General features: G+C 58.8%; 1 protein-coding gene across 1 annotated transcript in view; it reads left to right on the top strand.

Annotated features, from left to right (window-relative positions):
• Nucleotides 1-22480, top strand: part of COL22A1 (collagen type XXII alpha 1 chain) — a 176173-nt gene extending 153693 nt beyond the window's left edge. The window contains exons 51-63 of the mRNA XM_037048599.1: nt 1924-1977; nt 4550-4594; nt 5063-5116; nt 6001-6054; nt 9960-10013; nt 11656-11727; nt 12330-12365; nt 14264-14308; nt 17006-17185; nt 18719-18785; nt 19337-19519; nt 19713-19790; nt 21370-22480. Coding sequence (XP_036904494.1) covers nt 1924-1977; nt 4550-4594; nt 5063-5116; nt 6001-6054; nt 9960-10013; nt 11656-11727; nt 12330-12365; nt 14264-14308; nt 17006-17185; nt 18719-18785; nt 19337-19519; nt 19713-19790; nt 21370-21557 — 1110 coding nt within the window. The 3' untranslated portion in view covers nt 21558-22480. The remainder of the gene's footprint in view (nt 1-1923; nt 1978-4549; nt 4595-5062; nt 5117-6000; nt 6055-9959; nt 10014-11655; nt 11728-12329; nt 12366-14263; nt 14309-17005; nt 17186-18718; nt 18786-19336; nt 19520-19712; nt 19791-21369) is intronic.
• The last annotated feature ends 988 nt before the right edge of the window (nt 22481-23468 follow it).

Genomic DNA, 23468 nt, shown 5'->3' with positions numbered 1-23468 from the left:
TTTGGAGGCCGGCAGACTATTGGGGGTGACCCCAGGAAGCACGGAGAACAGGAGGAAGGGTGACAAGGAAGGAAAAAGCCCCTGACAGCAGGCTGGGGGGGCGAGTCTGTCCAGCAGGCAGCTGGCTTGGCTCTGCTGGACACCCGAGAGGACTCGTGAGACAGGCTGCAGCCCGGCTTGCACCCCGGCCGGGGTCCAGGAGGCTGCACTGTTCAGCAGTGCACTGCAGCCCGTTCCGACGGGGGATTTCTCCCAGAGCCATTGGTTTCGTGCCCCGGGCCTTCGCACCCCAAAGTCAGGCACGTGGAGGCCGTCTGTGCACGGCCTTCAGTCTGGCAGGAGCTGTGTGTCCAACAGAGGACAGGTGCCCTCCTGTGTGAGCGAGGATGGGGCTGGGCGGCACGTAAAGGCAGCAGGTGGTTGCTCTGTAGTTTGACTTACTCAGTTTCTATACTTTGGGGACATGGCTGGATAGGTAGACCGTAGGTGGATAGATGGGTGGATGGTGGATGGTGGATGCACAGAGAGATGGCTAAGGAGGCAGCCTTTTGAGTTGCCTGCTGCATCACCTTTATGAGGAGTCACCGGAATGATAATTATGGTACAGAATGAGGTACAGCACCCCTGCTGGCTGACCTGAGCAGATCAGCTGCCCTGTCTGCCTGGGGGAGAGTGACAGCATCTCCCTCTCACTCGGCTGCGGTGAGGAGTCGGTGATGTAATCACACGAAGCATTCGACTGCACCTGGTGTGTGGAGAACCCTCCACCGTGCCTGGCTGTCAGCATTTTCCTGCTGGTAACTTGGGCCAGCGATGGGGGAGCCGCTCCCCCCCGACTAGGGGCCAGGCTAGGCCCCTCTTTCCTCAGTCACACATGCCCACGAGGCAGGATGGTCCTGCACGTGGTCCTGCATGTGCAACCGAGAGACAGGTCCAGGAAGGGAAAGGGCACCCCAAGATCACACAGCTGGGCATAGAAGAAAGAGACTGACCGAAAACCGACCTGGGAACCGAGCCTGGTACTCACCCCCCTTCTCTCTGCAATTTGTTTCTCTGAACCCAACCACACTTTTTTCTCCCTCCTTTCTGGACCAGTGGGCTCCCCACATCTGATCCTTGTGGCTACGAGCTGTGCCAGTGAGGGGCCACTCTGGAAATGGGCAAGCCCCCAGCTACACGGAAGGTGGGGCCAGGCCACTGCGCGCCCCCGTCAGACCTGACTTTTCGCCCGCTGTCCCGCTCCTCCGTGCCCCAGCCCCCCGACCACTTTGTTTAGGCTTTAGCGCTCATCACTCCCCGGCTTCTATTTGTGGCTGGTTCTCCCCAGGACAGTACGGAGCTGCTGGTAGTGAAGGTGGTTGAGCAGCAGAATTGTCCCCACAGCTTCTGCTCAGTGGACAGAGGTGGAGTGGGGGTGGCTGAGGGGTTGCAGGGTCTTGTCAGGAGGGCGCTGCTGCAGGGAGCAGAGCGGCCTCTGGGGTCCCACGCAGCTGGGGTTGGGCTGGCCTGCCCTGCTTCAACTCGGCCAAGTTTCTTCCAGCCTCGGGGCCTGTCTGTGAAATGCAGTCCTTACTAGGTGCCGTGAGTGGTTTTGTGGGCAGGAATGAAGTTGTTTGTAACGAGGATGTCGACATAATTTCTCAGCCAGCCCAGAACATGTCTAAGAACACAAAAGGGCCCACGGACTCATCACCGTGGAGATGACACTCTGTAACCAGAGCCACCCAGGGAGACTAGGATGTAGCCTGCCAGGAGCCAGGGTGGGGACTTGTGTGGATGACAGTGGAGCACGGAGCCAGGGGAGGGCCTGACAGGCGGACAGTGACGGGCCTGTGGGGATGCAGGGGGCCCAGGCAGACAAGAATACATAGGAAGATCTTCAAAGTGCCAACCTCATGCCCTTCTCTTCCTCTTTACTCCCAGGGCAAGGCAGGAGAGCCGGGACTGCCAGGACCAGAGGGTGCCCGAGGCCCCCCCGTAAGTGCCCTGTGTGGGTGCATGAGTATATGTGTGTGCATGCGTGTGTGTGGGTGTATGCGTGTGCATGTGTGTGCACCCCTGGTGGAATAAAGCCATCGGCCTCGTGGCCAACACAGTGCATGGAGGTGTGCCCCCACTGCCCGACCCTGGGGTCCAGAGTTCCTCTCTTTCAAGACTTTGGGGCTCCAATGTGACAAATGTGGTTCTTTCGGAGCCCACAGCTATAGAAGCTATTTTCCAAAGGGCCACCACTGTGAGTAGGTCATTGCTTTGTGTTTTTCTTTGTTGTTGGCCTATTTATTGTCATTTAAATGGGCTTTCTCTGGATGAAAGGACCTAAAAATGAGTCAGTTTTAGTTTTGGAGCATTTTTCATCGCTATGAGTTTTTTACCAGCTGTAAAAGTAATCCCTTCTTGTTGCAAAACAGTAACAATGAGGATAGCAATACTTAGAAAAATACTAAAAATAATGTGATGGAGGAGAAAATCGCATACTTACAATTCTACCACACAGAGGTGAAGCTCAGTTAGCATTCCGAGGTATTCTCCCTGGTCCTTTTTTCTATGCATGAGCCCTGACACTGACACATCCAAACCTGGTTGTCAAACGATTATAGATGTAATATACATAGATATTTTTCTATAAAAAGGAACTCAATCTATGTATTTTGGGGTTGTTGAGTTTCTTTTGTTGTTTTTTTTTTTTTTTTTTTTTTTTTTTTTTTTTTGCTAAATGCTATACTCCATACTTTTAAAATTGTTTACACAATTTCTTAAATTTGTTTTTGGCAAAAATATGATTTTTAATGAAAGTTTAAAAATTTTTAAATCCAATTATCTGCCAAGGAAGTCAAAATGCTAGTTCTCTTTCCTTAGTGTGTTGTTCTGTAAAAAAACCAAAAACAAACAAACAAAAAGCCAATAACTCGCCTAGCTTGCATTTAGTATGGAGGAAATGAAACACAAAACCAATTTCCTTTTGGCTAAATTGCTTTCACCTGACTGCACGGGTGGAGCCGTGCAGGCGGCCACCCGAGAATGGAGAGTACCACTTTCTATTGGGGATTTAAATGCAGAATTGGTGATTTCTGTTAAGGTGGTTCCCCGCCTATTGGGTGGGAGGGGCCTCTTTCCAGCCTTGGAGACCAGTTCGGCTGTTTGGGGGCTGCAAGGAATCTGAGCTCAGTGCAGGGGCGGAGGTTGGAGCCCCAGCAGGTGGAGAAAGCCCCACCTCCTTCAGCCTGTAGGGCATGAGTCAGGTGAAGCTTTCAGCAATGAAGTGAGTCTGAGGCAGACAGACTTGGGTTCAGCCTTCACGTTTCCATGTATTAACAATCGTGGCCTTGGTCGGGGGCCACTCGGAACCGCTGTTTCTTCTTCTATGGATTGAGGGTCAGCAGGGCTCCCACTTCCATAGGGCAGTTGTGAATCCTGAAGGAGAAGAGAAAATATGAAAATTTCCAGCCCAGGGTCCTGCACGTTGTGTGCGTGTCCCTCAGTCGGTCCTTTGGTCCCTGGCTTTGCAGGAGGAGAGCGCAGCAGGTGTCTCTGCCTCCGAGCTGGCTGGATCTGGGACTCCAGTGTCTTTGAGGAAGATGCTGGGGCCCAGGCAGGGCAGGAAGAGAGGACCGGCCTGCTTCGAGCAGCCGAGAGCACAGTTTACTTTTTATTCAGTCCCTTCTGCGGCTCTGCAGAAGCAGGCTCCTGGAAGCTGAGTCACAGCGGAGGGAAGTGGGGCACCCGGGGTTGACAGGCAGAGAGCAGAGCTGTGGTTGCCGCCCAGACCCGCCTCCAGAGCCACCCCGCTCCATTGCGCGTGGCGGTGTGCGAGGCCCGTTTCTGAAGATCGTGAGTCCTGAGAGTAAACCAGGTGGGCGTTTCCCCGGTTCTCATTTCCTGGATGGCGGTGGTAGGAGGCCCAGGGGCGAGCTGACTTCTCCCAGGTCACAGTGGTTGAATCTGGAATTAAATCTGAGATGACTTCCTTCCCCTTGTCCCCCTCCTCCTCATGAGCCACTGATACTTTGTGTCACGGCACCAGGTGACAGGTCTGTGTGAGGTTGCATCATCTCATGTAAGGGTCACACCAGCTCAGCAGGGCGGGACTCAGCCCCGGTGTCAGAGGGAGACTTGGAGCGCAGCCGCTTGCTCAGCTCAGGACTTCGCAGGGATCTGAGGTCGCCCGGCTGGGCTCTGCTCCTCCGTCCCCTGCCTCGCCCAGGATCCACGCAGAGGGTGTCCCAGAGAGTGGTGTGAGGTCAGGCAGATGAGGAACAAGAATGCGGTCAGGGTCAGGAGGAGCTGGGGCAGCCCCAGCAGCCCCGCCCAGGCTTTGGACTGAGCGGGGAGGAAGGGCCTAGTCAGCGGGCTTCAGGGACATTTCTGGGACATGGTCGGTGTTGGACACACAGCAGGGCCTCATACCTTGCAGCCCGTCCATCTGGGGTGAGGGGAGTCAGGATCTGGCTGTACCCCTTTCCCCCCCAACCCCCTGCCCCCTGCCAGGCGCCTGCCCCTCCCCCATGCCAGCCTGCTCTGCAGCGGAATAACTGCATTCTCTTTCTTCTAGGGCTTCAAGGGACACACAGGCGATTCTGGTGCACCTGGCCCCCGGGTAAGTGGCTGTCTGGCCCTGGAGGTTGTCCCAGTGGACCTGAGCTGTCCCTTCTAGACACTGGGCTCTCGGCCTTGCAGGCCAGTGTGGTGCCTGGTCACTTGAGAGAAGCTGGAAGCGGTATTGCTCTCCTGCTCCAGTTGTCCCGGGCATTTCTCCCAGGGGTTGGGGCCAGACACTGGCTTACAGCCAATTGGACCACATCAGCCTGGAGTTCATGCGTGGTCACAGGCTGAGCAATGCACCTGAGGCCAGAGGATGGGGTCTCTCCCGGGGCCCGGAGCACACGGCCTGACGCGCACTGGCCTCGGGGCCCTGCAGACCCCAGCGCAGGGCCTGGACTCAGTGGGCGCTCTCTGGCAGGCCTGTCCTCCTCCCTCTGATGCTCGGAGATGCTGGTGGAGGCAGCTGGAGTTCTGGGCCTTTCTCTCTAACAGCAGGTATTTTGTTTCTGCTTTGCTCACCTAGGGAGAGCCTGGGGCCATGGGCCCCCCCGGCCGGGAAGGGTCACCAGGAAAAGATGTAAGTCTGGGGCCTGGGAAGCGTCTTAGAAGAAATCCAGTTTATTTCCACGTCATTCCCTAGCAGCAGGATCCATTTTACAAAACCGGGCTGCTGTGCGGGGTCCCCTGCCTGCAGCTGAGAGCAGCTGCTTGGGCCCGGCCGGGCTTCTCTCCAGCCTGGACCCCCAAGGGCACCTCAGACCCTCAGGGACAGTTTGAAAATCCTGGCCTGGCCACCCCACCCACTTGCATTTACAGAAAGGGGCTGCCAGGCACTCCCAGGCCGGCAGGGCAGGGTGCCGCTGGGACGGGACCCTAGGACGCCAGACGGCGGGCAGCTTGCCCGTCCCTCCTCGTCGCCGTCCGACTCTCTCCGTTTACACCCCCTTCTCTAGAGTGCTCTGCACTCTGTTTCCGTGGCAGCCTGGCCGAGCTTCTGTTTCTAAGGTCCACTCGAGGTGGCGGTGGTGAATCCCCACTCCTTTGTCCCCTAGAAGGTGCTGTACACGTGGGTGACATTGTTCCTACTACGGGGACTGAGGCAGGGACAGGTCCAGGTGACAGCCCAGTGAACAGGAGCAGACAGACGCCCAGGGGTGCTTGCCTTCCCTGGTGGCTCCCCCCAGTCAAGGTGGCGCTTGTGTAGCCCCCGGGGGACCGACCGGAGGGAGCCCTGAGCAAGCCAGCGAGCAGATTGGTGTGTACGCTCGCTCACGTGCTCACTCAGCTGCGGGAGATGGGCTGGCCATGGCTGCAGTGACCGGCAGTCAACGGGGAAACATGTTGGACACAGTGTGTGGCCCCTTTAAGGGGTGACGTGGTAAGCTTTGGCCCACATTCGACTGAGCCATTGTGACCCTCATGTAGTGACCCCATGATAACTTGACTCTGTCTCTGTTTCAGGGCGACACTGGACCCGCAGGGCCACAGGGCCCTCAGGGACTGAGGGGCCCACCGGTGAGTTTTGCTTGGAGACCTGTCTGTGCCCTGTTTAGGCAGGGCCTGTGACCATGGTGATGGTGACATGTGGCCGGCTTGTCCTGGTAGCCCAAGAGTTGTAAAAGTGTCAGTTCCACTCAGCAGTCAGAAAGCATCACTGCCTGAAGCCCCCTAGTGGCTCCTGCCCCCACCCTGGGGGCTCTTTTCTGGATACCTACCCACCTGGCAGGGGCCGAGGCCCTCTGGGGCGTGTGTTCCCAGGGGTGCCACTCCCAGTGGGACACACATGGGTTCTTGGGGTGCCCATGACTTCGTAGATCAAACAGAGATGTGCCTCCAGACTGGGACAGGCATGCGGTACCGCTGTGATGTCGACGCTCCACAGAGGTCTTTTGGGAGGGAGTATGAAGGCACCAAGGTGGCCCCAGGCCCACGGTGGCACCCCTGATCTGGTGTTGGGCTTCTGCATCCAGGGTCCCGGGTCACGTTATCTGGGTTTGGTGCCTGTCCCCCTCTTCTGCCTCATATGGGCTGGGTGAGGGTCTTCCCCTCTCCCGGGCCTCCGTTTCCTCACCTGTCGACTGGGGGAGGTGGTCAGAATCCAGCGAGTTAGTCTGGGGAAGAGAGAGAGGACAGTGGCCAGTGCCCGTGGTGAGGGCCTGGGAGCCCCACCTGTCTGTTCCGGGGAAAGGCACTCCCCTCGGCAGAGTGGTCCTCAGCAGCCCTGAGGGTACAGGGCTGAGGGTACAGGTGAGGCTGAGGGAGGAACATTTTGGGGACAGTGGGTGCCCCAGGACAGGTGTACAAGGTGCTGGTGGCAGGCCCAGGGGAGGCCAGGAAGGACCTCACATGCCACCTGCAGGAGGCAGGGCTTGCCCTAAGGGCCTGGGTCCCCAAAGGCAGTCTTGTGGTTTTCTAACTTGTCCCCATCAACTTTGAGGGACATCATAAAGAATTTGTAACCAACAATCAATGGCTGCCGTTCACTAAATATGGATTTTCCTGAACTCGATAAAGCGGGGTCCGTTTTTTCTCTGGTTACCTCGTTCTCACCAGCTGGGAGTGCTACCTGGACTTCCCTGACTGAGGAGAAGGCCACTGCACAGCCCGCAGCTGGACACCGGGTGTTTAGGGACTCGGGCAGGCCCTGGGGCCGGGGGCTGGCCGGGCACACACAGCACTCACGCCTGAGTCCTGCCCAAACCCTGGGAGGCGGGCGCTGTTACTGTCACGCTCACAGATGAGAGACACNGTACAAGGTGCTGGTGGCAGGCCCAGGGGAGGCCAGGAAGGACCTCACATGCCACCTGCAGGAGGCAGGGCTTGCCCTAAGGGCCTGGGTCCCCAAAGGCAGTCTTGTGGTTTTCTAACTTGTCCCCATCAACTTTGAGGGACATCGTAAAGAATTTGTAACCAACAATCAATGGCTGCCGTTCACTAAATATGGATTTTCCTGAACTCGATAAAGCGGGGTCCGTTTTTTCTCTGGTGACCTCGTTCTCACCAGCTGGGAGTGCTACCTGGACTTCCCTGACTGAGGAGAAGGCCACTGCACAGCCCGCAGCTGGACACCGGGCGTTTAGGGACTCGGGCAGGCCCTGGGGCCAGGGGCTGGCCGGGCACACACAGCACTCACGCCTGAGTCCTGCCCAAACCCCGGGAGGCGGGTGCTGTTACTGCCGCGCTCACAGATGAGAGACACGGGCACAGAGAGGCTGGGGGCCTTGCCTAACACCACACAGCCGCTGCAGGGCAGAGCCCGGGTCTGGGCTCAGACAGTCAGGCTGACACCTGCAGATTCATGTAGCACCTTCCTGGGCCTGTGGTTTCGAGATTTCCTCGATCACCTGGCAGGAGTTTGGAGCATAGAGCCGTTGAGGGGGCGCTGTGTGTGGCCTCTGGTTCCGACAGTCACAGATCCAGAGAGGGTCCCCGAGATCTGGGCTCTGGGGACCTGGAGGGAGCCAGGTCTCAGCCCCAGCGCACAGGTGACAGGTGGCAGCCCAGAGCTGCCCCTCCGGTGTGCGTCGCTGTGCTGGCCGAGAGCTAGCCCGTCTTGGCCCTTGTCCTCCCTGCAGGCGGAGGGGACCAAGGGAGGAGGAGGGGAGGTATAATTAGCCCAGGGAGGAGCTGGAGCAGGTGTTCTTAGAGGCGCAGAGATGGGTTGGTGGGTGAGCGGAGGGAGGTGTAGGGAGGAGGGGCGGCAGCCTTTCCTGGAAGGGGTGAGTAGGGGCGGTCCCACATGCAGGCTGGCCCTGTGCTTCCTCGTGCCTCAGTTTCCTCATCTGTGCCGCAGGGGGGAAGACCAGCGACATGACGTGGTTCTGGCAGGGTCTGGTGAGATGAGGCAGATAAACCCCCAGGGGCACACGTGCCCTTGTGAGGCACAGGTGGAAGCCGTGTTTATGACCCCTGACAGCCAGGCCATGTCCTCACCGAGGCCGGGGTAGCACGAGGTGGGCGCCGTGTGGGCTGGGTGTGAAGCCCCCCTTCCCTTTCTGGCGGGTGGTGTCCCGTTTCTGTGCACGGCAGTGTTTGCCTCTGCTGTGAGAAGTGGGCCGCTGCACGTGGGCCTGGCGTGTAGGAAGGGCCTGGGCAGGGTTGGCTTCTTTTCCCTGTAATGTGTTTCCAGGTAGCTGGCATATCTGACACTCGCCTCTCAGACTGTAGGGCATCAGCACTTTGGGTGAAAAGACCCGTGCAGAGCGGGCTCTGTGTGTTCCCGGCCACTGTCCTGGCACAGCGCCCCCTGCAGGTCTGACACTGTGCTCCGTGCTCAGAGAGCTGAGGCCCTTGCTATGCCTGTGTGTGGGCTACTCCTGGTGGCGGCAGGGACAAGGGCCACGCTGAAACCGCCTAGCAGAGGGTAGGGAAGTGGTGAGCAGAGGCTGTGACCCTCCCCACCTGGCGGGGCTGAGCTTCTGGGCTTAATAGAAATTCGTCTGATCCTCAAGGTGGGGGGTGTGGAGCCAAGCGCCTTGTTGGACGTACTGGTTTCTATGCTCCCAGGAACCTGACTGGCTAAACGTCTGTATCAAATCGCAGAGGCACACAGAACACCCTNTGCTGTGCCTGTGTGTGGGCTACTCCTGGTGGCGGCAGGGACAAGGGCCACGCTGAAACCGCCTAGCAGAGGGTAGGGAAGTGGTGAGCAGAGGCTGTGACCCTCCCCACCTGGCGGGGCTGAGCTTCTGGGCTTAATAGGAATTCGTCTGATCCTCAAGGTGGGGGTGGGGTGTGGAGCCGAGCGCCTTGTTGGACGTTCTGGTTTCTATGCTCCCAGGAACCTGACTGGCTAAACGTCTGTATCAAATCGCAGAGGCACACAGAACACCCTCTAGTTAGCACATCCAGGAGTGGAAGGGTTGGCCCTAGAGTCTGGAGTGAACAGGCCTTGTGTTGGGTGGTTGCAGGACCCCGGACAGGCCATGGCCCCCACCCCCCATGTCTCAGTATCTGCGTCTGCTTCGTGGGGACACAGGGCGCCCCTGGGGTGGGGTGTGCCGAGACCAGTGTGCACGTATGCTCCCTGAGCAGGCGGGACGACACGGCTGGGGCGTGAGCGGTCGGTGTCGGCCGGATGCTCTGCTCCTCCGGGGGCAGCTGGGCCGAAGGGCGGGGGCGAGCGTGGTCGGGCCTGTCCGTGTGCGCCTGCCGCCGAGGGAGGCCTTCACATGTGTGTGGACCGACTCAGCTGATCCACGGCGATGTTACGAATTCACTCTCATGAGCTCCTTTCACCAGCTCCTGTGGGTCACGAAGGGGCTTACTGAGACCCCTGGGGGCCAGTCACAGCTCTGGGTGTGAAGTCAGCCCTCCCTCCCTAACACCCCCATCTGGCAGCCTCTCCGTTCCATCGTCCTGCACCCTGACATCTGGGCAGAGGGGCCCTGCAGAGTTACCACTTCTGTCTCTTCCGCCAGGGTAAGAATGGACCACCCGGATCTGCCGGGGAGCCCGGCCCCCCAGGAAACCCCGTGAGTACTTGCCCCCGCTACGGGACAGGTCAGGGCATGGGGCTCACATCACAGAGGCTCCGGTCTCCACCCCCAGAAGCAGCGATGGGGAAACAGGGGGTCTGTTGGTTGACAGGGGCCCTGGAAGTGGGAGGAGGCAGGAAGGACCTCTTTTCAAATTCAAAATAAGTGCAACTAAGGGGGTTGGCCCTCTGTGGGCTACCACCCAATGTACCCGAGGGACAAAGCAATTAAAGGCTGGTTAAGAACAAGTCATAAGGTCACCCACAGGTGTTGGGTGTCTTCAGAAAATGAGAAGGCAGGGTCAGGCTAGCCGGTCTGGCCGTCTCACACAGCGAGGTCAGTGGGCAGCGTGGGAATGGCTGTCACACAGATTTGGTGAAGGGTCCTCCTGCTGCTAGGGGTCGGGGAGGGGAGGGCAACAAGGAAGGGCAGATACAGGGAGAAGGAGGGTGGCCTGCGTAGTCAGTGACATCCCGGACACTGGATAGAGGATCAGGATTCGGGGCTCCGGTCTGGTAGAGGGGAGACATGCTGGGAAAGACGGGTCTCTGGTGGATCCTGGACGTGGTGAACTCAGAGCTTGTCTGTGAGTCTTCGCCCAGCCCAGCCCCCTGCACTTTTATTTCTCATGTGGGCAGCCCTGTTCAAAAGACCGCCCTCAGGGTATGGTAAGATGCACAGACCAGCGAGGCCAGCTCACTGTTGCCCCCTGGAAATTGGGGTGACCAGTCCAACTGGTTTGCCAGGAAGCTCCCGGGTTTAGCACTGAAAATCCTGCGTCATTCCCAGGCAAACAGGGTTTCTGGACCCCCAGGTAGGGCCCCATCTTCCTGTGGGCCCAGGGACAGCCGCCCTCTGGCTTCTTGGTGAAGGTGGGGGCCTCCCTCCGGAGTTGTGGTGTGGGGCTTGTTGTTGCTGGTGCGACAGAGTGGGTGGGGAGGTTGGGTCGTGAGCCTGGGCTCACACCCGTGGCGGTCGGCCCCGGCGGAGCTGACTCACATGCGGTGGCTTCCCAGAAAGGTTGGAACTGCAAGATTCCCAAAAGTGTCTCCCAAGAAGTGATGCTTCCAGGGCATGCGCCTGGGTGTCCTGTTGGGAAGATGCCTAGAGCCTCAGGCAGGGCACACACACGGCCACACACGCATCAGAGCGGTTTGTTAAATGCAGGGTCCAGCCGACGTAACGCCTGCGTGAGCGTGGTGGGCAGGGCAGTAACACGGGTGGGATGACTTGCAGTTTTAGTGTGAACATTTCACCTAACATGTCCCATGGTGCACTTGAGTGGGCTCTTGTCATGGGACAGAATGATGTGCTTATGGCTTTATAATGAAAGATTTTGTACTGAAACAGGGGTGTTATTTGCACTGGATCCTGTATCTTGTCCTATTTTATTTCTGTTCCTTCGAATGGAAAGCCACTGTTTACAGAGACACTGCCCATCTCAGTCCCCAGCCGGTGACAGCACCATGGGGACCCACTGTGCCCCGAGTCCCTCCCCGACCCCTCCCCAGGAAAACATCTTGTCCTCCCCCTCGTTGATGTCTCAAGCTGCCAGGGAGCAGAGGGGCCACAAGCTTGATGAGTCTGCTTTCTGAGTTGGCCCTGACCTTGAAGGATTAATCTGGTTTTCCCTCTGTAGGGCCTGAAGGGAAACAAAGGAGAAAACGGCAGCCCGGGACTCCCTGGCTTCCTGGGTCCCCGTGGGCCTCCGGTAAGCAGAGAACCCTGATGGGGCCAAGGTGCCTGGCTCTGGGGTGAGGTTCATGTTCAGGACGTGCCTTGCACTGCTTTATAAGTGTTAACACATTTGAATCTTTTGGTATCCCTATGAGGCAGGTATGGCTACTATTCCCATTGCACAGATGAGGAAACTGAAGCACAGGTGGGTTAAGGACATTATAAGGAGGTTGTCCAAGTCATAGGTCCAGTAAATGGAGGAGACAAGACTTGAACTTTCGAAGGCTGGCTCCAGAGCCCAGAGTCTTCTTGGTGTCTTAGTTGACTCACTGAGCCTCCTCCTCAGAGGGGTCTCCTTCCTGTCACAGTTGGACGGTTTCTACGACAGGCACCCCGGAAGCCCTGTGGAGGGCCAACAGACCAGACTTGGTGGCCCTGCCCCACCTGGAACTTCTCCTTTGTCTGTGCTGTGCAGGCCAACCAGACAGCCCTGCTTGGGGTGTCCTCGGTGGGCCGGGCCATTGCTTGTCATCTTCGCTGGAACGTGACTTTGCTGGAGATGTGGTTTGCAAACGTCCTGTCACTCGCGATGTGCTGATGCTGCCGAGCTCACCGATGCTGTGTTCTGTTTCACAGGGAGAGCCCGGAGAGAAGGGAGCCCCGGGCAAGGAGGCAAGTCTCTTCTCCCCTGGGTGGCCCTGTCCTGGGGGAGATGCAGGGCCAGCTGCGTGGTGGTGGGTGTGGGAGTGGCATGGCTCCCCGTGGGGCCCTGGGCTTAGCCAAGCTCCCACACTTGCTTAAATGCTTTCTGAACAAGGTGTACATTTTAAATCTGCAAGGGGCCCTCAGAGTCCACAGCCAGGCCAGGGAGCCACCTTGACGTGCCTCTCTCACACGCCTGTCTCTCTGGAACTGGTCCAGCGACGGGTGCTTTCCACCTCTGCAGCCCAGCTCAGCCCTGTCCTGCTCTTTCTGTCTCTACTCCTCTTCTGGTAGGGCCCTCTTCCGGTCCGTCACCCTCTCTCACCGGGACAATTGCAAGCACCTCCACACTGGCTTCCTGGTGTCCAGCCCTACCCTCTACTGTCCCCCTCCACCCAGTGGTCAGATGGTTCTTGGGTCTGGAACATACATGGGATCATGTCACTTCCAGTTGTCACCTGAGCTCGGTCCCCAGGGCACCGTGACAGAGCCCCGGATGCTCCGGCCCCACCTACTCCACCTCCTGTCGGAGCTCCAGTCCCCCCAGCCTTTTAGTTCTGAAACACGCCAAGTTCTTTCCCAATGGTGTCTGTACGCTGGGTGCGCATTTCCAAAAGCACTTGCCTACTGCCTTTGCTGACTCCCCTTGGCCACGGCAAGCAAAGCAGACACCCCGCTCTGTTTGCCATGGCTCAGGTTCAACACGTTTGATAGAGTGTGAGTGGAAGAATGAGTGAATGCTAAGAAAACATCCCCAGGCTGTGTGTGTGAGTTCTGTGGGAATCGGCCTGACCATTCCAAAGCCTGCACATGGCCTTTGAGTAAGGAAGACTGTGTCACTCTGCCCGTTTGGGTCCCTTTCTGAACTGGACAAGGGTGTGGTGACTTCCTTGAAGCCAGGTCAAAGGCCCCATGTGCAGGGGGGCATTTGCCCCTCCCCAGCCTTGCTTCCTGCTCACAGGCACATCACTCACTCACTGGCCGTCCCTGCTTCCTCCTGCTCACTGCCAGCCCCTCCCATAGCTGCCCGCTGTGGGCACCTCCTCCTTCTTGGGGTCCCTGCGCCCTCTGGCCGAGGTGCAGGCTCTGAGTAGGCACCCAGCTCCCCCCAGCCCCACTCCCATTTCCAGGGGAGCCCCTGCCTCCTGCTGCCCCATCACACTGTGTCCCTGTTCCCACCTCCCAGATGCAGGGACAGTGTCCTCGCTCGGTTGCTCTAAACTGCAGAGACTTGGCGGCCGAGACAACAGACACTTACTCCGCAGAGTCCTGAGGACTGGGACGAGTGTGACAGACTGGTTTCCGCTCCACCTCCCTTGCCGGGCATGCTAGTGGGTCCCTGAGTCCCCAGGCCCACTCTCCCTAATCCCACTATAGGGGACCCACCCTCATGACCTCATCTACCCCTGGTCACCTGCAAAGACCCCCCACCTCATACCATCACATGTGAACTGGGGTACACAGACATGTGTCCATAACAGATGGGGAGCGTGCTACATGCAGAGGACCCCATGCCCCCCGCATCGGGAGTCACAGATGGCACCCAGTGTGGTGGGAAGGGAGAGGGTCATCTAGAGTGGCAAGGCGAGGACAGCTAGTGGGGACAAACTCATGCAGGGTCCCCAGTGTGCTAAGGAGAGGGACTCACCTGGAAAGGGGACAGGTAGGGCCGAGGTCTGGGAAGGCAGGAGAGTGGAGGAGGTGGACCCCGGCCTGCAGTGTCCAGACACATGGGAGCTCCCGGAGGAGGGTGGACATCGGAGGACCTGGTCCTTGGCCCTTGGGTCGAGTAGGACTGAGAGGCGAAGGTGCCAACGCTGGTGGGACGGCCCGGGGAAGTGACTGCCCCGCCTTGCATTTTATTGCAGGGTGCGCCTGGGAAGTCCGGAGAAGCAGGACCCAAAGGAGAGAGGGTGAGTGGGGGCATAGATGTGGGTGTGGGGCCTTCTCAGGGTGGTGAGGGGTGCTGTCTATGCAGCCCAGCCTGGAGAGCTGGCGCCCCCTGCAGGGCTCCCTAGAGACCTCCCCACAGGACAGTGGGCCATCTGCACTGGGAGTGTTGTTCTGGTTCCCCCTCCCCCCCCCTCCGCTCCCCACCCCCATACGGGAGAATCAACACCGAGGCAGCAAGGGCAAGCGCCCGAGACTGTGACAGCCTCTCTGTGCGCTCGTGCCTGTGTGCGCCAGGCCCGGCTCCCACCGTGCCAGTCTGCCCAGAGGCAGGTTTGTCACCGGGGTGACAAGGGAACAGGTTTTTCCATAATGAATTGCTGTGGCGTTACACTCAGAAAACCTTTCTTTACACGTCATTCCTCCAAAAAAACAACAGAGGGAAATCATTGATTTTCACCTCGACGCCACTGGGGGGCGGGGAGCAGTCTCCCACTGCAGCAGCTGCCCCTCCTTTAGGGGAATTAAACACCTTCTGCGCCCACAGGCCTCCATTGGGTGAGCCGGCCATCCCCCGTGGCACTATTGTGCCGCGTGGATGTCACCACCAGACCCCCCAGCTCACCCCCCGTATGTTCCCCCTGGTCCTGCAGAGATTTCCCTCCGTGTTTCTTCCACAAGGGGTGGGGGTGGTTGGGAGTGGCCGTCTGCAGAGGCCAGAGGCAGCAGGGAAGGAGACCCAGCGTGTCAGCCATTCTTGTGCCTCCTGGACCTCTGTCCACTCCCTTCCCCTGTCCTGTGGCTGTGGGTTTCTGGGGGTGGAGCCGAGGAAGGGGGCTGTGACTGAGAAGGGGTCGAGGGCCCGCCCGGCCCCCCAGGCCGGTGTCACACAGGTGCCTCTGTGAGTCCTTACTGCGGCTTGGGTTTCGGCTGGGAGCCAGGGGACCCAGACCGCAAGTGCGAACCTCCTCTAATGCCTAATCAGTAAGCTGAAACAGGCCTCCGGCTCTAAGTGGTTCTGTGGCCCACTGCCAGGGAGGGCCAGGCTCCCGGCCCGGCACTCCTGGGGACGCGCAAATATGGGACAAGTCCTTGGCCCCAAAGTGGCATTGAGATGCCCAATGAATAGGAGATGCCGAACCACAGAGCCGGGATGGCCTGGGCGCCGGGGTGCACAGAGCACCAGGACGTGCACGGGCCCTGAACTTAGGTCCCTGACAGGTGACAGCCTCCCGGTGACATGATCACACCTGAGACATTTAAGTGACCTCTTCAGGTCTGGCTACTGTATTTTTAGGACTATAAGCTGCACCAGACCATAAGACGCACCTAGGTTTTAGAGGAGGAAAATAGGAAAAAAAAATTTTTGAAGCAGAAAAACATGGTAAAATATTTAATAACCAGTAACCCTGCCGGCCCCCACAGTGAGTCAGGTAAACTACATTGGGACTATAAGACACATACCTCTTTCTTCCAAATTTGGGGGAAAAGTGCATTTTATAGTCCAAAAAATACAATAACTATGGGTTTAAATTCACTGCTCTTTTTCTTTTTTTAAAAAGATTTTTTGTTTATATAATTTTAGAGATGACAGGGAAAAAGAGAGGGAGAGAAACATCAGTGGTTTCTCATCAGCCTTTTCTCTGAAAAGGCGGTGGTTGCCTCTCACACGCCCCCTACTGGGGACCTCACCCACAGTCCAGGCATGTGCCCTGAATGGGAATCGAACCGGTGACCCTTTGGTTCACAGGACAGTGCTCAACCCACTGAGCCACACTGGCCAGGGCCCACTGCCCTTTTTCTTATTGTTGAAAAAACCCATACAGACGCATAGTTAAACAAATTAAAACCCACACAGACGCATAGACCCAAAGCAAATTGAAAAGAAGGAGTAATTGCGATGCAGAAGGCACCCCGCCCCAGGGCCGTGGTGCCGACAACCCACGTGGCTTTGTGTGGGCGCATTCCCAGGCTCCTCCCATCTGGCCCCCACACAGGTCAGACTCACCCACTGATTTGTCTCTTCCCTTCCTCCTGGGCCCATACCCAGTGACAAGGTCCCCGAGATAACTGCTCTGCCTTCCTTCTCCGGGCCCCTGGGGCATGCCCATCGCCAGCCTCTCCTAGTGACCATCCCCTTCTCCTCTCCCCCCCGCCTCTCTTCCACTGCCCAGCCATGGTGCCCTGTTGACCTTGAGGCTGACCATGTGACCCCCATGTTTTCAGACTGACCTCCAGACGACTGAGCTGCTGCTCAGCCACACAGGGCCGAGCGAGGACTGGCGAGTCCCCTGGCTGCCAGGGTTTCCAAATCTGTGATCCAGGACTACAGACTCTGGGTCCACAGTGGGGAGAAAAGGATCCCAGGCAGGGTCATACTCTGTGGTCCCTCTAGAGCTGACAGGTGGAAGCGGGTTACCTGTCCAGGGTGCCATTGTCCCTAGTTGACAGAGGACAGCCTGGACCAGGAGCAGGCCAGCAGCTTGGCCCTGACACTCAGCAGCCAGCCTCTCTCAGCTGGCAGATGGAGCCCTAGACTGAATCCGAGTATTTGTGTCATCCCCTGCAGGCCACCGTGGCCTCCCCTGTGCCAGGACTGAGGTGATCACTGCAGTGCTCCAGGAGGCAGAGCGTTAGGGGTCCCCTGCAGCCGACCAGCCCTGTCTGCACATGGTGCCCCACCAGTCCTCTGCACACTGACACCCTTCTTTCCCCTCTAGGGAGACCCTGGGATCAAAGGTGACAAAGGAGCTCCTGGCGGGAATGGCCAGCCTGGGGACCCTGGAATCCCAGGCCACAAAGGCCACACAGGCCTGATGGGCCCCCAAGGCCCACCTGGGGAGAGTGGGCCGACTGGGCCCCCGGGGCCTCCAGGCCAGCCAGGATTTCCAGGACTGAGGGTAAGGATGTGGGGGCTGTGTCTGCTCTGGGCTCCTTGGGGCCTAAGGGAGGCCAGGGAGGGGTGTGGCTTCCTATGGGTTCCAGGTTCCAGTGACCTGTGTGACCGGTGCCAGGTTACTCCGTCCCCCAGCCCTCCTGCCCCTGTCTGACTGCTGGGGCAGGGAGACCCTCCCTTGACAGGTTTGTTGGTATAAGTGTAGCCTCCCCCCCGACTCTGCTGCAGCGTGAGACCCCAGACTCTGCTCCAGCACTTGGCAGCCCCAGGGCCCTGTGCAGAGGGGACAAGGGGACGCAGCCACTCATTGGCCTGAGCATCACCTCGGGGCTCGCCCTCCGTCCCTCCGTGCCGGCAGAGCCCTCTCTGTCTGCCCGGGGGCCTCACTTCTCCTGAGGTAAAAAGGAAAGGCCTACATAGGGCAGCTTCTTTGTCCTTTGACCGTTTTTTACTCTAGTGACAGGCCTCCCGAGTGGCACACCCTTGTCACGGAGGCACACACCACCTTGGAGAGGTGGGCACAGAGATGCCGGGGCGGTTTCGGTGGGTGCTGGCTGCCTGGCTTGCAGGGCCTTCTCTTCCCCTCTCAGATGCCCATGTGGGCCCTTCGGCCCCTGGTGCTCCTCAGCCCACGGGCTCCAGTGACCCCCAGTGTCCCTGCCAGCTCTGCTTCTGTCCCTGCCCGGTGGCTGTGGTCGGCCTGAGTTGTAGGCACCCTGAGTGAGGCCAGGCAGCCAGAGCCTGTGTCTCAGCCAAGTGTGTACGTGGGCCGGGGGGTGGGCTGAAGGACTTGGGAGGCTCCGAAAGCCCCCTGGGTCCCTGCCACGTTCCCCTAGTCCTGCGGCCGTGGGGAGCAATGGACATTCTGGGATTGTCGTGAGAGATTGCTGACCGGAGGAGAGAGGAGGAATAAGGGAATGGAATGCACCTCCCACCCAGCCCGTGCCGGGTGCTGAGGCTGCGGGGATGGAGAGGGGACGCTGTCCCCAGGGACTCAGATGACAAGGGAGAAGCCTGCCGGATGGGCATGGGGACCCTTTTCTCAGAGTCTTTGCAGAGTCACACGTCACTGCCTGGGCCTTGAGGCCGCACTGCGCTTCTCCAACTCCCACAATCAGCTTCTGCGAGCCAAGCTCTGGGGCTGCAGGGGGTGCTGGTGTGGGGCCACAGAGACCAGGGCAGGGACAACAGACCCCGGGTGCCAGGCAGGCCAAGTGGCCCGCCAGTCAGAGAGACTTGACATGAATTCATGCAGGCGGCGGGCTGTGGGCTGGTCCTGGAGACCCCCAGGCCTTCTCTGAGGAGACTCGGGGCCAGACCTCTGGGTCCAGGGCGGGGGAGCGGCCCGTGCAGGAAGGCGCAGGAGGGACGGATGGGCCACAGGGGCCTCAGCGAGCCTGGAGTCCAGGCCGTGTAGAGAACGGGACGGTGCTGCAAGTATGATGAGGAAGCCCCCTCGGTTTATAGGACACCAGGGCTTTTAGTGGGAGCATCGGGAATTCCTAGGATGGTAATGACCCCACCCCCTCCCTCCCAGGGCGAGCCTGCCTCCCTGGACGTGCTGCGGCGGCTCATCCAGGAGGAACTTGGGAAACAGTTGGAAGGTGAGTGGCTGGCCTCGGCCCCAGCCGTTCACGACCCCCTGTCCAGCCCAGCCTTTATAGTTGTGGAAGATGAAGCCCAGATAGGCCACTGAGAGCTCGCTCCTGCCTCAGTTGCCCTGACTGGCAGCACTGGGCCGATGGCATTTTTGCTGAGGCTGTGGCTTGAGTCGGGACCCTAGTTGCTGTGTGCTGGGCCCAGTTTTCATGCCTTATCCCGTTCGAATCTCCTCCCGCCAACCCTAGGGGTGGGTATGACCTTCCTGCCTCTGTGTCACAAACAAGGCAGCGAGGGCTGAGGGAGGTCAGGTGGCTTGTCCAAGGCCACATGGCAGTAGCCTGGCCCCAGGGGCCGTGACAGCACCGACCGCTTCAGCCCTGGGCCAGCAGGGGCGTGCTCATGTGCCAGGTGGTGGCCCTCGGTGTGGTTTCATGACATCGTGCTGTGCTGGTTAAGGTGCCCTGAGACCCCAGGCTCTACAGTGAGTCACCACCCCATCCTGTGTCCTTCACCCCTGCTTCCTGACGTGTCCTCTGTCTCTCCTACTCCACAGCCAGACTCGCCTACCTCTTGGCGCAGGTGCCCCCAGCGCAGGTGAAGGCGTCTCAAGGCAGACCTGGGCCCCCAGGGCCCCCTGGGAAAGATGGGCTTCCAGGCCAGGCAGGCCCCATGGGGGAGCCTGGACGGCCGGGGCAGGGGGGTCTGGAAGGACCAGCTGGACCAGTGGGCCCCAAAGGTGAGTGAGGATGGGAGGAGATGTGTGCCGTCGTCCCTGGGGGCTGAGGAGGGCCTCAGGGAGGTGCCCCAGTGTCACCAATGCAGGATTTATTCCGTCCTCCTCCCTGCAGCTTGGTGACAGCCAGACTCTGGCTCCAGGGGTGACGGGGGTGGGGCCCCGTCTCCGACCTTATTGTGGGTTTTTCTCACAGGTGAGCGAGGAGCCAAAGGTGACCCAGGTACGCCAGGTGTTGGCCTCCGAGGCGAGATGGGTCCCCCTGGAATCCCAGGTAGGCATGGTGTCCAGAGTCTGCCCGCATCGCCACTGGCCTCAGGGAAGGCTGGGGAGAGGGAGTCAGGTTCAACTACAAGGTCACAGAAACAGGTTTCTTTCTATGCCAGCTCCCAGACTTGGGAGGGTGGCTGTGGTACATCCCATGAGTCCACATCCTAGACAATGGTCCTGAGAAAGTCGATCCTGGGCCGAGCGAGCCCAGACAGCGTGGGGCCTGCGTGTCCCTGGCAGTCGTTCCTGGTGCGCACAAGCTCCTCACACGTGCCGAGGGCGCTTGCCCGAAGGACCGTGTCTGTTTCGTTGAGGCTGGCCTCTCCCACATTTGCATGAACCTGGAGTCTTTTTGTTTCTCTCTGCTCTTGTTAGGACCCCATTACTCTCTCTCAGAATGCATTCTGGGGCGTGCTGGCCCAGGGCTGGGGGGCGGTGGCCCTGACTCGACCTGGGCCAGCCTGTTCCTGGAGCCAGGGGCTTGCTCTCCGAAAGCCTGGGCTAGCTGGCCAGCCCCCCTCACGGCCGAGGGAGGGCAGCAGGCCCGTGTCCCGGGACGCGGCGCCGAAGGGGGAAGTGGAAGAAAATGCAATGCGTGCTATCGAAGTCCATGCCCTGAGATGTCTGGTTTTGTTTAATTTTAGTTCATGTGATTACCTGCGGTCATTTCTAAATAGTAAACCTATAGGTTGTATATATAATGACTACAAAAGCACTCACGAATTTTAATATTCATGACATGTCTAAAGATCTTTTTAAGATAACAATCTACTTTGAATTTATTGTATGGGGGACTCCAATTTTCTAACATGATTATTAAGGAGGAATTATTTAAGAAGAAATTACATGATTACTTAAGAAGGAATCTCACTTCCCGGGGTTAACTGCCGCCCTTAGCCCTGAGCTTCCCGGTTGCTGAAGCAGAAGAGAGCCTGGTTGATTATGAGTTACAGTACAAGGCTAGGTGAATGGAGGCAGGGACGTGTGTCTGTGGGTGATGCTTCCTGGGCCCGTCTGGTCTCTCTGTCAGTTGTTTGCAGTTTATTCACATCATCTTTGACCCTGATGTGCAGAATTGGTGGATGCAGGCCCAGTGTGCAGTTCAACACATAGATAAAGCTGAGAAATTGTGGACTATTTGGGACAAGTTAGTTATTGGGTAATGGCCTGTCACCAGGCACCTCTAGGGACACGTGAATTGGGGCTGGTGTCCCACCCCCAGTGCAGGGCCTCTCTGAGAGGCACGTGAGGACGCCGAGGGCCAGTTTCCCACCCGCCTCACTCGGGGTACATACTGCGTACCTGGCTGCCATCCACCCGTGTTTGCTTCTCCCCAGTGGCGTCCAATTGCTTTCCTTGTCCATACAGTTAAGGCCACCCCTTGTCCTGAAGGTCACAGGACTCCTGCTACCCAGTGTCCATGTGGGCCGTTCTGATCCCTCAGGGCACAGTGCCCAGGCCACGGGCTGTCCCTGTGGGTGTCCTAAGTGCCCGGTTCATCCTGGGTGGAAGCAGTGAGCCTGGGGCTTGGTTGCTCCAGGGGAAACCCGACGCTCTTTCTGTTTCTTTGACCCCTTGGACAGGTCAGCCCGGGCAGCCTGGCTACGCTAAAGATGGACTCCCCGGGGGTCCTGGTCCGCAAGGGGAGACTGGACCCGCTGGACACCCTGGCCCTCCAGGCCCTCCTGGGCCCCCTGGCCAGTGTGACCCCTCCCAGTGTGCCTACTTCGCCAGCCTTGCTGCCCGCCCAGGGAATGTGAAGGGCCCCTAGAAGATTCCAGAATGCCAGGAGACTGCAGTGGATTTCTGAAACTTGAACTCAGAGCCTGAGGAGGTCAGAGGTCTTGACACATTTTGGCCATCGGTTTTCTTTCTTTTTTTTTTCTTTTATTGTTTTATTTTCTTGAGAGACTTCAACGGTGTTAAGACCAACAGATGCTGGCGGTCAGTCAGATTATCATTAACAATATTGTTAATTATCATTTCACCCGTTAATGCTTTGTGAGTTTTGCCCTCGCCTCTGAAGTTGGGAAGCGTGCCTTGGAGGGCAGAGGCGTGCCTCTCGGCTCTCCCGACGGCCCCTCCGACCACGTGGCCCACTCGAAGGAAGCTCTTGGTGCTACAAAGGTGGGCCAGACACTTGCCTACCTTACCTCTTTCCTCCGAAGGAAACTTGAACTGAGCGAGTCAGTGCACTTCTGCTCTTGGCCGCGCCCAGACATCACGGGGGACACCCTCCCCGAGAGGGACAGTGAGGCAGGGGAAGGAGTTCGCACAGATGATGGATGTTTTCTCTTTCCGATGGGAGGCGCAGAGAGCGTGGAGCCCACCCGGCGTTTGTGGAACTGGACTCATGTCCCTTGGGCTGTCAGTGGCCCGTGGGATCCTGTGTCTGGACCAGCCATGGGGAGGCCAGAGTGGAGGGGCAGCCCCCGAGTGTTGACTTGGCTTCTGAGCCATGGCAGGACCTGTGCACACCTCACTGAAGACTCCGCCCACTGTCATCGTCAAGGAAGGGGTCCCTGGCCACTCCCCAGCTCTCTGGAGGACAGGCAGCCGGCCGGCCGGGCCCCGGCCGGGCCCTGGCTGGGGCTGGGGGATGCATGCCTCCGGTCTGCCTGGGGATAGATGGCATTGAGTGTGCGTGTGTCTGCGACGCACCGGCACCAGCGGGCGTCCAATAAATCTGCTGTCCTCCTCCCCGACTCCACGTGGCCATTCCTTTCTCATCTCCGTGCCATTACCAGGTCTGTTAGGGGAGAGAGAGAATGTGGGTAAAAGGCCTGAAAAGGCACATGAAACGAAGCCACACCTACCCAGGCCACGTCCAGACTGCTTTCCCTGCTCCGACAGCCACTCCTGCTACGGAATGGGCCCTCCGGTCTCTGCCTCTCATTCCCCGGAGGCGGGAACCAGCCCTGTTCTGGGAGGGGCGCATGTCAGGAGGCTTCCCCGACAACTTGGCCTCTGAGTGCTGAATAAACCGAGACCCCTGTGTGGCAGGGCAGGCTGTTTCCAGGGAGATGTGGGTGGGGTGCTCGGGGCAGTCTCGGTGGCTTCCTCCCACAGTGGCCCTGAGGTCAGGGAGGAATGCAGAATGGGCAAGTGTCCCTGGGCCAGCTGTCCCTTGGCGCAGCCTCATTCTACAGTGCGAGCGGTGGGGACGCAGGTCCATTCCCAGACATGGGCTCACACGTTTACACTTGGCAGACACTGTGCCAGGTGCAGGGGTGGCAGGGTAACCTGGACACAGGGAGGTCACAGCCTGGACAGGGTGGAATGCAGTGAACTCCAAGCACTGTTTCTGGGCAGCACAGAGGGTGGTGGCCACAGCAGGACAGAGCGTGAGTTTGATTTCCTTGGTGCCACGAAGGACGAAATCCACGTGTGGTGCAGGGGACGCCACAATAGCAATAAAAATAGCAGCATCTGCCAGCCGTCCTGCCACCTCATCTCACAGCATCATTGGGCAGGTGTCTTTGGCCTTGTGTTTGTAGGTGAGGACATGGCGACTGGACGAGTGAAGTGCGTCTCTCCGGGCCCCCCCTCTTCTCCTTGCAGCCCATCACCCCGAACAGCCAGGTTGGGGACAGGCCAGACTCTGTGGGAGACAGGGCTTTGTGTTCACTCGTTCAGGGTGCTGGGTCCGTGTGGGGGAGGCCATGGTGCTGAGGCTCAGGTT

Source organism: Sturnira hondurensis, unplaced genomic scaffold (assembly GCF_014824575.4).
Source record: "Sturnira hondurensis isolate 20B ecotype Veracruz unplaced genomic scaffold, ASM1482457v3 Scaffold0006413, whole genome shotgun sequence".
Classification (NCBI taxonomy): Eukaryota; Metazoa; Chordata; class Mammalia; order Chiroptera; family Phyllostomidae; genus Sturnira; species Sturnira hondurensis.
Note: the sequence above shows the minus strand (reverse complement) of the source record. Positions and strands in the feature narration are given on the sequence as shown.